The following is a 15,065-nucleotide window of genomic DNA, read 5'->3' as shown; positions in this document are numbered from 1 at the left end:
CAGTCCATAGTCACAAGCGCTTTTACTGATATCTTTCCACTCCACACGCTGCAAGAAAAAACTGCATTCTTCAGATAAACCCGTTCGGCTCATTTATCTTGCTTATAACGGCCACTGTTTCTAGAGCAGCAATGGCCACACCCCCTTCTATTTAAGGAAACCATGCATCTGTTCCCCTTCGGCTTCTCGCTTTCATACACCCAGCGTGTAAAAGGTCTTTCCCACATTCGCCTACTGCGCATCGTCTTTGCGCAAGTACGAGAGTATCTCCGACCCCAAGCTTCGCGCCTCTAACCCACCTCGACGGCATTGTTGGCAGATTGCTCTCAATGGCTGAGAGAGACAGAGATAGAGAGAGATAAAAAAATATGTTCTTTTGTAATCGAGAGAGAGAGAGAGAGAGAGAAGCAAGGAAACACAGGGAAGTTAACCAGACGCACGTCCGCTTTGCTGCCCTGCACTGGGGAAAGGGATAAAAACAGTCACAGTTTCGCCGCAAGGGCGAAGCAATGAATGCGATAGCAAGAAAAGCGGCCCGGCCCGTGATGGACGCGCTGCTACGCTGCATAAACATCCGCCCACCGGCAGCAACTATACTCGCGGACAACTTTTCTTGGCAATGAAGCGAAGGCTACAGAGCCACAATGCACGTATTCTACCGCTAATGAATGTAGTCCCACAATTGCGTCCGTATTTTCTGCATGAGATATATAAAATGCTCCTTCATATAAAATGCTCCTACATGTAGCTTTTTCAGACGGAACGCAGTGCACACAAGCGAGATATTTGTATTTCCTTTACTTCATACGTTGTCACTTTGCGTTTTTGGGTGCGTGAAAATGTCGCGCCTTTTACCCGTACCTTACAAGTTAAGCAGCGTTTGCGTCGAAATGCAACGCTAGCCATCACTTTCCACGGCGTTACGAGACGCGCGCCAAACCAGACTACTTCGCGTAGCAGTACATGTTCAGACGCTCCACCCCGTAACTTTCCCTTAATTGCCAAGAAAAGTTGTCCGCGAGTATACCACGCGAGCAGACAGCGGAAGGGCAAGGTTCTCCCTGCGCAAATATTATAAGAAGCGAGCGAGTTGGCCGACGACTTTTAAATGCGCCCGTTTAGGGAGCCTTCATGTGCGCGCCTCCGCGGCCTCCGTGCCTCCGTCGGAGCACGGAGGCGCGCACATGATGTCTCCCTACGCCCGTTGCGCTCCTCGCGCCATCTCGCTGGTAATGAAGAAACGCTTATAAGCGCCTGCCGTCTCTGAGTCCTACCAGCAGTAAAGAGTGTGTATATAACGCTCGCCGTTAGTGTGTATATAACGCTCGCAATTCTGCAGCCACGCTGTCTATAGCTAGCCTCAGCATCCGCGGTGTTCCCAGTAAATCCCTAGGAGGTATGTGCCACCGAAATAATTGGGCAAGCGCCACTACTCGCTACTGGTCCCCTAAAAATGCGGAAGTCGCCGGCGGGCAAAAATGTGTGTGCCACAGAAGTTGGGCAAATCCCACTAATAGCCACTGGTCCACTAAATTGAGAACCAATCTATCTATCTATCTATCTATCTATCTATCTATCTATCTATCTATCTATCTATCTATCTATCTATCTATCTATCTATCTATCTATCTATCTATCTATCTATCTATCTATCTATCTATCTATCTATCTATCTATCTATCTATCTATCTATCTATCTATCTATCTATCTATCTATCTATCTATCTATCTATCTATCTATCTATCTATCTATCTATCTATCTATCTATCTATCTATCTATCTATCTATCTATCTATCTATCTATCTATCTATCTATCTATCTATCTATCTATCTATGATCCGATTATATGACGTTGCTCATTCATTCAAATAGATATTCTAAATCTAAAAGCTGTTCTCAGTAGCACTGTGATTGCCATATGAATGACGAAACGGCAATGCACAGCCAAAGAAAAGAATCTATGCGCTAAGGGATTATGATACTTCTAAAATGTTACATACGAAATCCGCTCCTGCGACTGAAGGAACTGAAGTCTGATGCAACGAATCATATACAGTTGTTGCGTCTGTAGCACCTGCAGGGCTATTCATTTTCATAAGCCCTGTTGAATAAGCGGGTGTTATATAGGAACTGCCCCCTCAAGAAAATGCTTGCCGTGAACATGCATCCTATTCTTTGTACGGCCCACATAGAAACAAAAAAATGGCTGCGAAATTTCAGCGCTTCTGAATTCGCCGCATCATGCAATCGCGTCAGATACGCACAGTACTGGCGTCAGAGGAAACTGTTGATGGTAATTTGGAAGGCAACCCGCTATTGCAAAATTCCCACTGCTTCCTCATCGGTCAATGTCGAAGATTTCGCGCCTCTGTACAGAAAGAAAAAAAAACGTGGAAGGAGGGGCGACGCAAAACGTGCCTTGTTGGTTTACAACCCCCTCGCGTATTCCAGACAGAAGTAATTGCAGTAAGCAGCGAACCCGCGAGAAACGAAAGAATATTATGAAATGTTTCGAGTGAGGAAAGAAAGAAAGAAATAAATTGTGAGAGCGGCATTCGAAGTTTATGACATGCGCATTGCTCAACTCCGCGTAAACGAATTCCGTCCGTGCTCCTCATTCGTGTCTCCATCACCCCAAAACACAAAACAAAAAAGAACGAATAGTTGACGCTGGCCGAAATACGAAGGCGGCCGTCGTCCAACCAACTGCATCATCGCTCCAAGCAGAAGCTCTGAAACTTGCGGCCGAGGAAAATGAATTCTGCGGTGCTTCGGTTATTTGGAGTTCGGGTGTTGAATGCTTGGCATACATAGGAAACGCAATAGAGCATTCTGGTAACAACGGACCTTCCTGCATTTCCTTGTCTGGCAAATGTTTCTGTCTTCAACATTCGCCATTAGCAATTCATGAAAACTGAAAATGATCTTGCAGCGTAATTTTGTACCTCTTAAAGGGTTCCGCAATGCGCATAAATTTACATTGAGAATAACTCGTGAATGAACGTTCTTTTTTTTATTTTTCTTGCAGCAATTCAACTAGTAGCTCGCATTGGGGGTATACTTCATCACAAGCATAGCATGCTGCAGTTTTTTTGTTTTTTTTTCAGTTTCCAAAGCTTTACTTACTCCGTGTGTTTTGGTATCTGTCTGCTGGTTCAGCTGTTGCGCTGCTTGGCTCGAGGATGCATGGCTCGAGGATTGCCTGCCATAGCGACCGCATTTCAACGCGACCGAAATGCTAGAACACCTGTGTGCCTTGATTTAGACGCACGTTAAAGAACCCTATAGTTGACTAAATCTGGGGGAAATGAAGTGAATTAAATCTTCGCTTTCTTTTTTCATCTTGCCTGTCCCCACCACGAAATAAGTGTCGCATTTGTGGCTTAACGATCCTCGCAGTGGTGCAGAAAACAACAATAACGCTGATTATACTCCGTTTTGTAATAAGGTGTAATAGTCAGTGTTGTTTTATAACTTAGCATAGACACACTTCAGCTTTTTCTGTGCAGTATGGTTACCCGTGAGTTATAACGCCGAGCTATTGCCAGGGAGCGATCGCGCAGCTGTACACTGTACTGTCTCTGTCCCAGGTGTTGCACGTTCCCGTAGAGTAATAGAGCCTCCAGTGTTGAGCAACCTGATCTCTGTGTCGAGCTACAAAGGTTGTTTTCAATTTAACTCGGGGTATTGAGAAAAATAGTGTACATGGGCGTACCTGTAATACCATTTAATACAATCAAGGGCTAGAGGAACGTTTTGTCTTATGTGTTTCTTTCCCGAAAGTGAAGCCAGCGTACCACGCAAGCGTATTTTGAGAAAATGCGGCTGTCTTAGCAAAGAAAGAAAAATCGCTGCCATCTATACCATTGAAGGAACAAAACTTCGCCGAGGTTGTAAAACTCTAACAGCCGCAGAATGAGACCGTTTCTCGTTGACACTGTGTGGCACACACGCACGCGTCTTCTATTTCCAGAGGCGGTTGAGTCGCTTTCGTAAGTCCAGCGCTTAGTGTAAATCAAGATGTTCGATTCAACGCAACAAAGAAAAAAAATGAGCTGCACGCATCTATGAAGCAATCAAATCGCCATTAATGCGTAGAAACTTCGCGTGGTCGACATTCTACAGTGACACACAAAACAACTCAATAAAGTTGGAAAGAAGCCATGAATTCGTGAAAACGCACACAATATCAACAGCTCATCACCATTAACAGCGTTTGTGGGTCATACAACATTACAGCAGTCTAACAGACAGAAATGTTAGAAATGTTACAGCACAAACAGACGGGGACAAAGCGAAGAAAAAATGAGACCCAGCGTTGATGTTTTGTTGTAAGTGTTGATGTTTAGTGCGTCTTGTATTTTCTTTTCACTTTGTCCCCGCTGTGTGCGCTTAACGTTTCTAAGGTGCAATACCAACCAACTTCGTGGGCAGAAGTGCTCGTTGTTTTTACGCACCTGAAATTGACGTGATAGCTTCCCCTCAAATCTCCGCTCTGTCCTTTTAGTCAAAAGCTTGCTTCTACGTTCGAGCACATGCTCTTTATTCTCTTTATGTGTCTGCTCGCTTCCCCGTAACTTTTCTAGGGTCGTATGAGCTGTTGTCCAGTACGTTTTCAATCACCCGGATCTCTTGTCAATCACTTGATGACCCAGTGAAATGGGTAAAGCCACAGCTTCTAGTGCGGACTTATTCGCCACTTGCCTAGAAACGATGGGTACTCGAGAAAGTACGCGAAGGATTGCCAAGCTACAAATGGTCCCCACTATAAGGCGGCATCTCATGGGCGACATGCTCATGCGCAAAACTACTACTTGAATTCTTGCACGAGAAAGTTTCCTGACGCTTTCATCCAATTTTTGTGAAATTGAATTGTCATGAAAGAAACGGCACCCGACCTCCAGGCGATTTGGCTAACTGCGGATCGAGAACGGAAATGCCGGCCCTGCACAAGAGCTGCGTGTTCTTAACCATCGCCTGATCTCTTCTCTCTCTCTCTCTCTCTCTCTCTCTCTCTTTCTTTCTTTGGTATATGACCCTGTGCAATTGGGATCGCTCTTTGTCCCTAACCTTGCCGATCACTTTTACGCCAATCACTTTTGCTTTTCGTCACGTCACAGGCAGTTCCGATTGCGAAATCCAAACGACGAAAGCTCGCACAGGCTTCGCCTTCCTGAGCGGAATCAAGCTTGGGTAACTCCGATGGCCACATAAAAAGGACGAAAGAGGAAAGAGGCTGATCCCTACTTAAACAGTTTTCGATATTACTAGACCACTACGTTCACGGAGAGTCTTTCTGTTTTTCGCTCTTTTTTAGCATACACAGTGACAAGCAAATGAGCCCTATTACTCAAGAAATCGATTGCTCATGATCTCAAGCTGTCAGTAGTTCACTTACTCGGCTCTGCTTCTTTAAAAGAAAGAAAGAAAGAAAGAAAGAAAGAAAGAAAGAAAGAAAGAAAGAAAGAAAGAAAGAAAGAAAGAAAGAAAGAAAGAAAGAAAGAAAGAAAAACACTCGATGAGTAATGCGCTCATGCTTACTTTTTTTTCCTCTTTGCTTTTTGTACTCACATTTCATTGTTCTTGTCATCTGTGTGTTTGTCGGTACCTCTTCTTTGCTGAGCATGTGTATGTGCTTTCGTGCACAAACGCGTGTTTTATATCCGCAGCGAGACACCAGTGGCCACCAGTGATTGGTTCCCATTACTTTTTTAGAAAAATTTACTGATGAGCATTTTCGTTAGAAAAGCTTACAGCGTCTGATATTATTATAGTTCAGTCTTTGCCTTCTACTGCTTTCGGTAAGTTTCTTGACGAGTATGTCGACTTTTCTAAGTTTCCATTTATAAATTGTTACCACGTCACTAGATAGATACAAAAATCAAGACAGAGAAATTTACAGCCGCGCGTTCGTAGCACGAAACCACAAGGAAAATCATGCATATTTCTCAGAAAGAAAGCTTCTCAGTTGCCGAAAAAATTCGTCCTGGTACGGGGATCGTCCTGGTACCGGGACAAACGCCTTTCCGAGGCGGTCGCTTTACAAACGGGTGGTTGTCTATTTCCCTTTCTTAACTCTTCCGCCAACTTGCGGGATTCCGCAGGACCGACTTGCAATACAAAAATCACTGCGACTTTTGCAAAATTCGTTTGAACTCTCGCTTACTAAAGCAGTATGACCTATAAGACGTCCTTTGTAAAATAACCCTCGAATAAATTGTCCTTGTAAAAGCGAGAGTTCAACCGCTGTACCTTCTAATGAAAGAACTGGCTGTGCTTGCTTTCATATTACTATTTGAACACATATCGAATGCAGAAATTCCTGATTATATAACAGGACAACAAATATGAATAAAACTGAATATTCATCCCAATAAAACGTTGAATTTCACCATCTGCTAGGAGCCAAATCTACATGATGAGTTGGATGAATTTGCAGATAATTTCGGAGGTAAGAAAATACTGTAAGAAAGGGTTCTCTAATTTGTAAATATTGCCGTAAGAGCAGGCATAGAATATTTGCTATCGAAATCTATTCGGCTATCTAAACTGTGTAAATAGAAAAATTAAGGCAGCTTCGCGTTGGTGGCACCAAGCCTGAAGGAAGTGCGGAGCTGGGCGGGCCTGCCTTGTTTCTCGTAATTTTTCTCTTTCTTTTCTCTTCCTCTCTGTTTTTATCTGCCTCTTTTTTGTCTTTGTTTATTTTTATTTCTGTCTTTCTCTATCATTTCTTTCTATCTTTTTTCCCTTTCTCTTTTTTCTTTCTCTCTCTCAATTTCTCGCTTTTTCTTTCTTTCTATCTCTTTCTCTATGTCGCTATTTCTCTCTTTTTTCTTTGATTTTCTCTCTCTTCCTCTTTCTGGCTTTCTCGCTCTTTTTAAGAGCGGAGCTGTTTAGGCTGGCCGCAATTTGTCTGTCGGAAACAGAAATGATGATCATCATGAACAGGCACGCCCTCTCATCGTCCTCTTCTTCGTCGTCATCTTCATCTTTGCTTGCTTAACAAGTGGGGCGATTTCTCCGCCGCGGGTTACAATAACGTGTTGGGCGAGAGAACGAGTACAGACAGAGAGAAAGAAAGAGACAAAGAGGGAGGAGAAAAAGAAAGATATAAAGAAAAAAGAAACATTCTTCATGAAATAGCTTCTTGGCGAGGCGGGATTCGAACCCGCGTTCCCACGATTCGAAGGCGAGCATCGTAACCACTCAGCTATCCAGGCATCCTATAGCATAGCATAGCATAGCTTTGTATAGTATAGTATAGCATAGCAAGGGGATGGAAAAGGGAAGTGAATGTGAGGAGGAGGGAAAGGGGGAGGGAAGAGAGTAAAGCATAACATAGAATGAGCAAGAGCGAAATAGAGAGACAGAAGTGTAGAAGGAGAAAGCAAGAGTGGAAGAGAGAGAATCAATGAAAGATAGAGAAAGAAATAGAGAGAGAGGGAGAGAGAGAAAGAAAGCGAAGAAATAGGAAGAGAAATAGAAAGATCAAGAAAGAGAAAGAAAAAGATAGAGAGAGAGAAATCAATCAAAATAAGGAGAGAAAAAAGACAGAAAGAACTGAGAGAGAGAAAAAAAAGTCACAGTTTCGCCGCAACGGCGAAGCAATGAATGCGATAGCAATAAATTCGAATGTAACGCGAAGAAAAGAAAGCAGCTTAAAATTGGCAGCGCGTCGCTCGAGCCCGAAGGACGCACGAAAAGAACGCACACAGGACGAGCGCGAACTATCGTGCGTCAAAGCTTGACACTTGAAGCGCACTGCTCAAACATAAAGCAGGACGCACGAAACAAACGAACAGGTACACACAGGACGAGCGCAAACTGTCACAGTTGTTACTTATTTCTGTTTGAACAGCGCGCTCCTTTCGCAATCGCGGCCGCTGCAGCGAACGAAGTGACCTTCGTACGCTTTTTGACTTCAGCGCGGACATCGCGGGGAAAGCACAAGACATACAACCCCCCACTCCACCCCCCCCCCTCCGGCCGCCCCCTTCTTTCCTCGAGATGAGCGCACGAAGGCGACCACGCTCTGTAGGCCGAAGAGCAACGGCGTTCGCCGGAGTGGAGCGACGATCTTTAAAGCGCGCGATCTATGTGGTGACCAAGAAAGTATGCTGAAGTAAATGGTGCTCGCCGTTAGCAGGCTGAAAGACGGTGCTGTTGGTGGCCTAACCATCTAACGCCGCGCGCTGCATAGCAAGAGGTCGCCCGTTAAATTCCGCGCATCGGAAACTTTTTCTGAATTATTTTTCTGTGTGGCTTTTACATATATATATATATATATATATATATATATATATATATATATATATATATATATATATATATATATATATATATATATATAGAGAGAGAGAGAGAGAGAGAGAGAGAGAGAGAGAGAAACATATACGGTGCATGACGGCGGCGACGACGACGGGAACGGCAAAAATCAGCCGAGACTGTCCATGCAATTGCTATCGCAACAAAAAGAGGAGAGGAACATAGAAAGAGAAAACTAAAGAGAAACAAAGAAGTGTCAGTGTGTTTTCCTGCGTATGTCAAGCAATACAGAATATTTGAGTTTGAACGTACACAGGTGAACTGAATTTTCCCATTTGAACTTGTCATACAACACTTGTGTACATATGAACCTATTAGACGTATATGAACCGCCATGTGATGTTCGGCAGTGCGTATTTTGTACATATGAACCACTTAGACGTATATGAACTGCCATGTGATGTTCGGCTGTGCGTATTTTCCTATGTGTTCTACTGTATTGCATTTTGTGCCCTTATTAATTTTGTTACTACATATTTTGTCTTCTAAGCGAGAAGGAATAGCCGGTGTCACTATAATGGCACCAACCTCTCCTATTTCATCATTTCAATAAAAAGAAGGCCGCCCAACTCCGCACTTCCTTCAGGCTTGGCACTAGTGCGAAGCTGCCTCGTTTTTTTAATCTCTTTTTGTGCCTGTTTCGTTCTATATCTTTCTCTCTCTGTCATTCTATCTTTTTGTGCATTTATTCCCTTCCTTTCTGTCTCTTTCTTTCTATATTTTTCTTTTTCTCTCTCTGTATTCGTTCTCTCGCCCATCAGAGATATTGCATGTGATGTCGGATGAATCGAATTTAGGTTTGGGTCTAGTACGCGGGATCATATTTCAGCCATGGCGACTGCATTTTGATGGGGACAAAATGCCAAAGCCCCATTGTACTTAGATATAGGTGCACGTAAAAAAAAACCCAGATGGTTAAAATTTAACACGAAGTTCCCTACTACGGCGTGTCTTATAATCTCATCGTGGTATTGGCACTTAAAAAACTGCAAAGTCTATTCACTAGTGGCTCTAGCGAAATCCGTAGTGCACTCAGAGCCACGGCAGCGCAGTACCACGGCCGCTCGATGAAAACACACCGTGTGTTTTCATCGAGCTTTTCAGTGCGTCTTAATGCTTCTCAAGGCGCGCGTACAGACAACACGTGACCACGTGTAACGGAGACGCAGGAAGACTTGTTATGGTATATTATTTTTTGTGAAAATTCAGCGGCACATGTTTCGGTTGCCAGCCATTGGAAACGGCTGGCAGCCTGCGTCCGCAGAGCTGCTATGAAAACCCAGCTAGGGGGGGGGGGGGCAGTGTAAAGTAATTAATCATGTACGTTTATTTCACATTGTGAACATTACTTTTAATTAATTATTAATTAATTAATTAATCGCTTCACCAGGTTCGTGTTCAATCTGCGATTATTTACTGTTGTACCTAAGATATATTCTAATGTTTTTTCTTAGGTGGCTTGTTTTTATATCTTGATCAATACATCAATGTTCACGAGCAAACGCATGTATGCGCGTGCGCAGAAGGAAAGAATGTGCACGAAAATCAAGGGCGGTTGCTCCAATTGAGACTTGAGTAATGTGCACTTTCTGTTGGCGCTGTTCAAGCGAGTATGGTGTAAGATTGTGAAATGTAGCGTCGTAGCGTCTTGAAAGTGACTGCTAATAAGGGACATTAACATAAACCAAATTCGTTTGATGCTCGTGGCGTCCATACTTGTGCTTTTTACTTCTGTTGTGTGCACACTGTATATAAGTCAGAATTTTCATCGCTTGCATAGGACAGCCGCCTTTGGACATGGTGCTACGAGTAAAGTAGGTTAAACGAACCACGACAGTGTCCAGCCTTTCCTAATCGAGTGCTTGCCGCCTGCGTTCTCTCGCCAGCAGCGGCGACGTAATCGAACCACGCCTTGTTTATATATGCTTGTTCTAAACGCGGCTACGAGAATAATAGAATCTCTGTATGAGGGGAGTCATTCGACGGATCATTTATGCCGTTTGTAAAAGCATACTAGAAGTTTACTCTCCCTTCTTTAACACCCAACCCCGTCCGTCCGTCCCCCCCCCCCCCCCGCTTTTACCCGGACAAGGAGAGCATCTCCAGCGCCTTTAAAAATATCCCTTTCCTTCCAACCTCCCCCTCTCTATTCTTGACAACGCTGCTTTTTATGTCTCGTGCGTGACAGAATTCATGATTCCTAAACCTCTTCACTACCGATGTAGGCAAGAAAAAGAGATGCGGTTTGCAAAATCTTATTTTACGTGGTTCCACAACCAACTTGAAAAGAAAAAAAGTCCCAGTGTCGCCACAAGGGCGAATCAATGAATGCGATAGTAAGAAATTGGAATCTCATCGGAAGAACGGCAAGCAGCTAGAAACTTGCTGCGCGCTGCTCAAGCACAAAGGACGCAAGAAAAAAAACACACACACACACAAGGCGAGTGCGAACTAACAAATGTCACAACTCGACACTTGCAGCGCGCTGCTCAAACACAAAGAAATACGCACAAAAAGAACGCACAGGTATACACAGGACGAGCGCGAACTGTCACAGTTGATACTTCAACTAGCCCCTACTTTGGCTCTTCTAGCTAGCAGTTCACTCCTTTCGCAAACGCGGCCGCTGGAGGTAGCAAAGTCACCTTCATGCGGTCTTTAGCTTCAACACAAAATCTGTGGTGAAAGCACAAGACGTACAAAACTCCCCCTCAACAGATAAGCGCACGAGCACGGTCGACAACGCCATGTATGCCAAAGTAGAAGTCGGAGGCGCACATCCCAGCTCCGGCGAAACACCAGAGAGATTTAGAATTGGGGACCCAAGAAATTTGCGAGCCGCCAGCGCGCATGCACAGGACGCAAGCCACTCTCGGGCGCTTGCGCTCGCGTTGTCCCAAGACCCTTTAGCGCCCTCCTTTGGGCGGCGGCGAACAAAAGCGGGAGAGAGAGAGAGCTCAAGAGAAGAAAATAAAGGTGGTGCTTGGCAGTGGAACATGAAGCCACGGCTCGCGTTTCCTGCTTGCGTCGGTTATGGTCACTAAAATAAAGCTCCATTTGGGTCTAGTCGGTACATATTCCTGAGGCTAAAATTACAGCGCAAACGCACTTCTTTCTCCTTCTTACTTCATATTTACTTCTTTGTCTCTGCACCCACCGGAATAGGATTTCATGTCTTCGCGTATCTAATACACTATCATCCTTACTTGACGTTTCGGTTTAGAGCTATTCTTGTGTGCGTATGTGCGGTAAGGTTGCCTTGGGCTTATATAGGCATTGGCGTATGGAAGAATAAAGCAGTTGCTAGTCAGCGCTTGTGTAGTGCGTTTCTTTTCTTCGTGGGTGTCTTGCGCGTTTGCGCTGTAATTTTAGCCTCGGGGTTCTGGTCACAGTGTAAGATATGTGATTCTGGTTCAGCTGTCTCGTTTCTTCCTCCCTGTGGCATAAGCCTACAAGCGCGAAAGCGTTCCCACTAGCTCGCGCCACCACGAGCCACGGGACACTCTTTCCCCGGCCGTCTGGCCACGAGTGGCGCAGCGCTACAACCCAAAAACAGAAAACTAGCGTGGGTCGCCAGCGCTACGACGCAAACTCAGATTGTGCAACGATGGCCCGCGTCTCGCATAATTTTAATATCGCCACGTGTGGCGTCCCGTTCGTTTCACCCAACGCCGCGTGCGTTTGTATTCTGCCGTTAGTATCCTGGAGAACGAGTCTCTGAGTGAATGCATCACTACGTCATGACATATGTGTAAATTTCAAATACGCATTATAATAAATACCATAAAAGAAAAAATGAAGCATGGCGTAGTTGTGTAAGGCAGCGCGCTGCGGAGGGAGGCGTCGCAAGTTCGAATTCCCGTTCGCGCACTTCGGAATTTTTTTCTTCTAAATTAATTTTATTTCTGGCTTTTAAGTATACGTACGTGCATATACATATCCGGGACATGATGGCGACGGCGACGGCTAAAATCTGCCCGAGAGTGTCCATATAATTGCTATCGCAATAAAAAACACATTGCGTGAACAGTTTCATTTTCAAAGGGTAAAAAATCAGCCCCAATGCCGTTAAAAATCAGCCCAAGCCACTAATGTTCACTTCTGCTGCTCACTCTTGGAGTATGAGTGAAAAACACTCTGGGCGACAAAGACGCGATGTTAAAGACGGCCCGCAAAAAGTTCGCAAACTCGCTTTACACACGAGTCGAATGGACACGTGACGTAATGGACGCACAACATGACTCCAACATGGCGGCTTAGATGACGTCAAGGTCATATAATCACGCGGCGATTAACCTGCGCCAGTGTTATAACGACGTCACTGGAACGTTATTGGGCCTCTGTGCAAGAATAACGAAGGAACCAGCATGCGATGTACCGATAACGCTAACGTGACATCACAAAGTTCGAGTGCCACCATGTTGGTGCTCCAACGTGGCTGTCTCAGTGACGTCAGTGCAAGCCATCTATATGCAATTGCAGTTATTTAATAATTTGCACGTTTCTAATTGCGGAGCAGTTTAAGGGACCACCTTATTGTCGTCTCGTGTCTCGCGTTGGCGTCACGCAGGTTCCACGTTTTATACACATAAGCCGAGCAGGCTGTACGTTTGGAACGCCAGCGTTTGCTCGTCCGTGAAGGCCAGCGTAGCCGAAAGGCTAATTCGTCGGTCCTAGCGAGCGAAGCGACCGCAAAACGCCAGCGTCGGGAGTTAGACGCACCGCACCCGTAGCAGCTAACAGTAGAAAAACAGTAGAAAGGAGACCATAAAACAGAAAATAGATAATCGCAAAACAAATCAGATAATCACAAGAAAAATACAGAAGAGGATAGAAAATATCAGATAATCACAGGAAATGAACAGAAAAGAGCGGACAAGAGCAGATAAACACAAGATAAACCAATGGAAGCGCAGGCAAATCAATGTTCCGCAGCTTGTACAGTTTTCACTTAGAGTGGAACTGGCAATAATTTCTTTTCTTTTCTTTCTTTTTTTTTTTTTGTTGGGCGCATCGAAATTTCCACCTACCTGTGGCACGCTGCACACCAGACTGGCGTACCAGGCGACGCCGAGCATTATCTTTCCGCGTCGGTGCGCGTCGTGCACCTTGAGTGGGTGCAGCACGGCGAAGTATCGGTCCACGCTGATGCACACCAGGACGGCCGAAGAAAGGTACGGTCCGAAGGCACGCATCATCTGCATCAGCTTGCACATGAGGTCACCGGCCACCCACTGGCCCGTGATGCGCCATATCACCTCAACTGGGATCATCACGAACGTCACGATCATGTCGGCGATGGCCAGGTGCATAATCATGAGTTTGATGCGCGACTTGCGGTGACGGTTGCGAAGCAGCGTGACAAACACGGGCACGTTTCCGCCCGCAGCAACGATGAACAGGATGCAGTAGACGATCACTTGAACCAGAGACAGTGTGCTGAACGAGAGCTCTTCGAGAACTTGAGCATCATCCATGGTGGCAGTAGCAGACGTGTTGCCGCTGTTGTGAGCGCTGGCAAAGTCCTCGTTGTCCGACGTAAGGCTGTCCACTGTGTGGTTTCTTCCGGTACTACTGGGCCACATGGCTAAGATGCAACGCCAGCGAACCTTCGTGAGCAAGGTAATAATATACTTGAAGCGGCAACTGATCCCGTTCCGACGCAAGGATCACTCGATAACGCAGCAGAAAAGTTTGTTCTCTTGGTAGGCGTATCGAAGAGCAGAACGGAGCGAATTTGAGTTCTCAACAGTGCTTCCGCACTTATACATCAAAGACTGGTCCACCGGCATATTTGCCGCCGGGTTTACGTAGCGCTGGAGAAAACTTCCGATACACCGAATTGTCCTGTTTTTCTTCGGAAGGACACTTGACTGTAACAGGCCAACCAACTTCTCTCTCTCTCTCTCTCTTTGCTTTAAGATTACCTTAGGGAGACATGATACCGCTTTTGGAACTTCTCCGTCGAAACTTTATAACTAAAAGAGAAGTTGGGAATAAGTTGCTCCGATGACTGTAGCGAGTGAAGACGGGAGAGGGCAGTGCCAGAGCTAACTCAGAAGTTTTCTCTACAGTTGCGCGCCGGTCGGTGTCCGACACTCGACTGGCAAAGAGGTGTGCGGTGGTGAGCCCGGTCGCTATAGCGGCCGCTTCCACTTTCCCGCGCATCGATCGGGCCACGCGCGCCCCCACCGCCCTGAGCCAATGGCGATGAGCCGGAATCGCGCTTTTCTCCGCCGCCTAGAAAGTGAGCGCTTATTGACGGTGCTGTACCGCCGGTAAATGTCAAAGAAGAAACAGTTCGAGGGATCGGAAAAAAGTCCAAGCCAGTGTCACCTCAAGTGAAAGCTGTACGAACTGTGGAGCATTGATTCCCCTCTGTTTCTTCCGTGTTTACGCTGTATTTAACTGTTCTTTTCTGCTCTTTTCGCGTGATTATGTGATATCTTCTATCCTTTCCAGTTATTTTCTTGTGATTATCTGATTTGTTTTGAGATTACCCATTTTCTGTTCTCTGGCATCCATTCTGTACTGTTTTTCTACTGTTTGCTACTCCGTGCGCGGTGCGTCTAACTCCCGGCGCTGGCGTTTCGCATTCGCTTCTCTCTTCCGTAGATCAGTGTCTAACCGCCGACGCTAGCGTTTCGCTGGCTCGGGCAGACGAATTAGCCCTTCGGCGACGCTGGCGTTCACGGGTACGCAAGCGCTGGCGTTCCAAAGGTGCAGCCTGCTCGATTT

General features: G+C 45.5%; 1 protein-coding gene across 1 annotated transcript in view; it reads right to left on the bottom strand.

Annotated features, from left to right (window-relative positions):
* LOC119385236 (adipokinetic hormone/corazonin-related peptide receptor variant I) overlaps positions 1–13,951 on the bottom strand; it is a 61,837-nt gene extending 47,886 nt beyond the window's left edge. Inside the window, exon 1 of the mRNA XM_037652732.1 lies at positions 13,358–13,951. Within this exon, the coding sequence (XP_037508660.1) occupies positions 13,358–13,912 (555 nt within the window). The 5' untranslated portion in view covers positions 13,913–13,951. The remainder of the gene's footprint in view (positions 1–13,357) is intronic.
* Between the last annotated feature and the right edge of the window lie 1,114 nt (positions 13,952–15,065).

This window comes from Rhipicephalus sanguineus, chromosome 3 (assembly GCF_013339695.2).
Source record: "Rhipicephalus sanguineus isolate Rsan-2018 chromosome 3, BIME_Rsan_1.4, whole genome shotgun sequence".
Lineage (NCBI taxonomy): Eukaryota > Metazoa > Arthropoda > Arachnida > Ixodida > Ixodidae > Rhipicephalus > Rhipicephalus sanguineus.
Note: the sequence above shows the minus strand (reverse complement) of the source record. Positions and strands in the feature narration are given on the sequence as shown.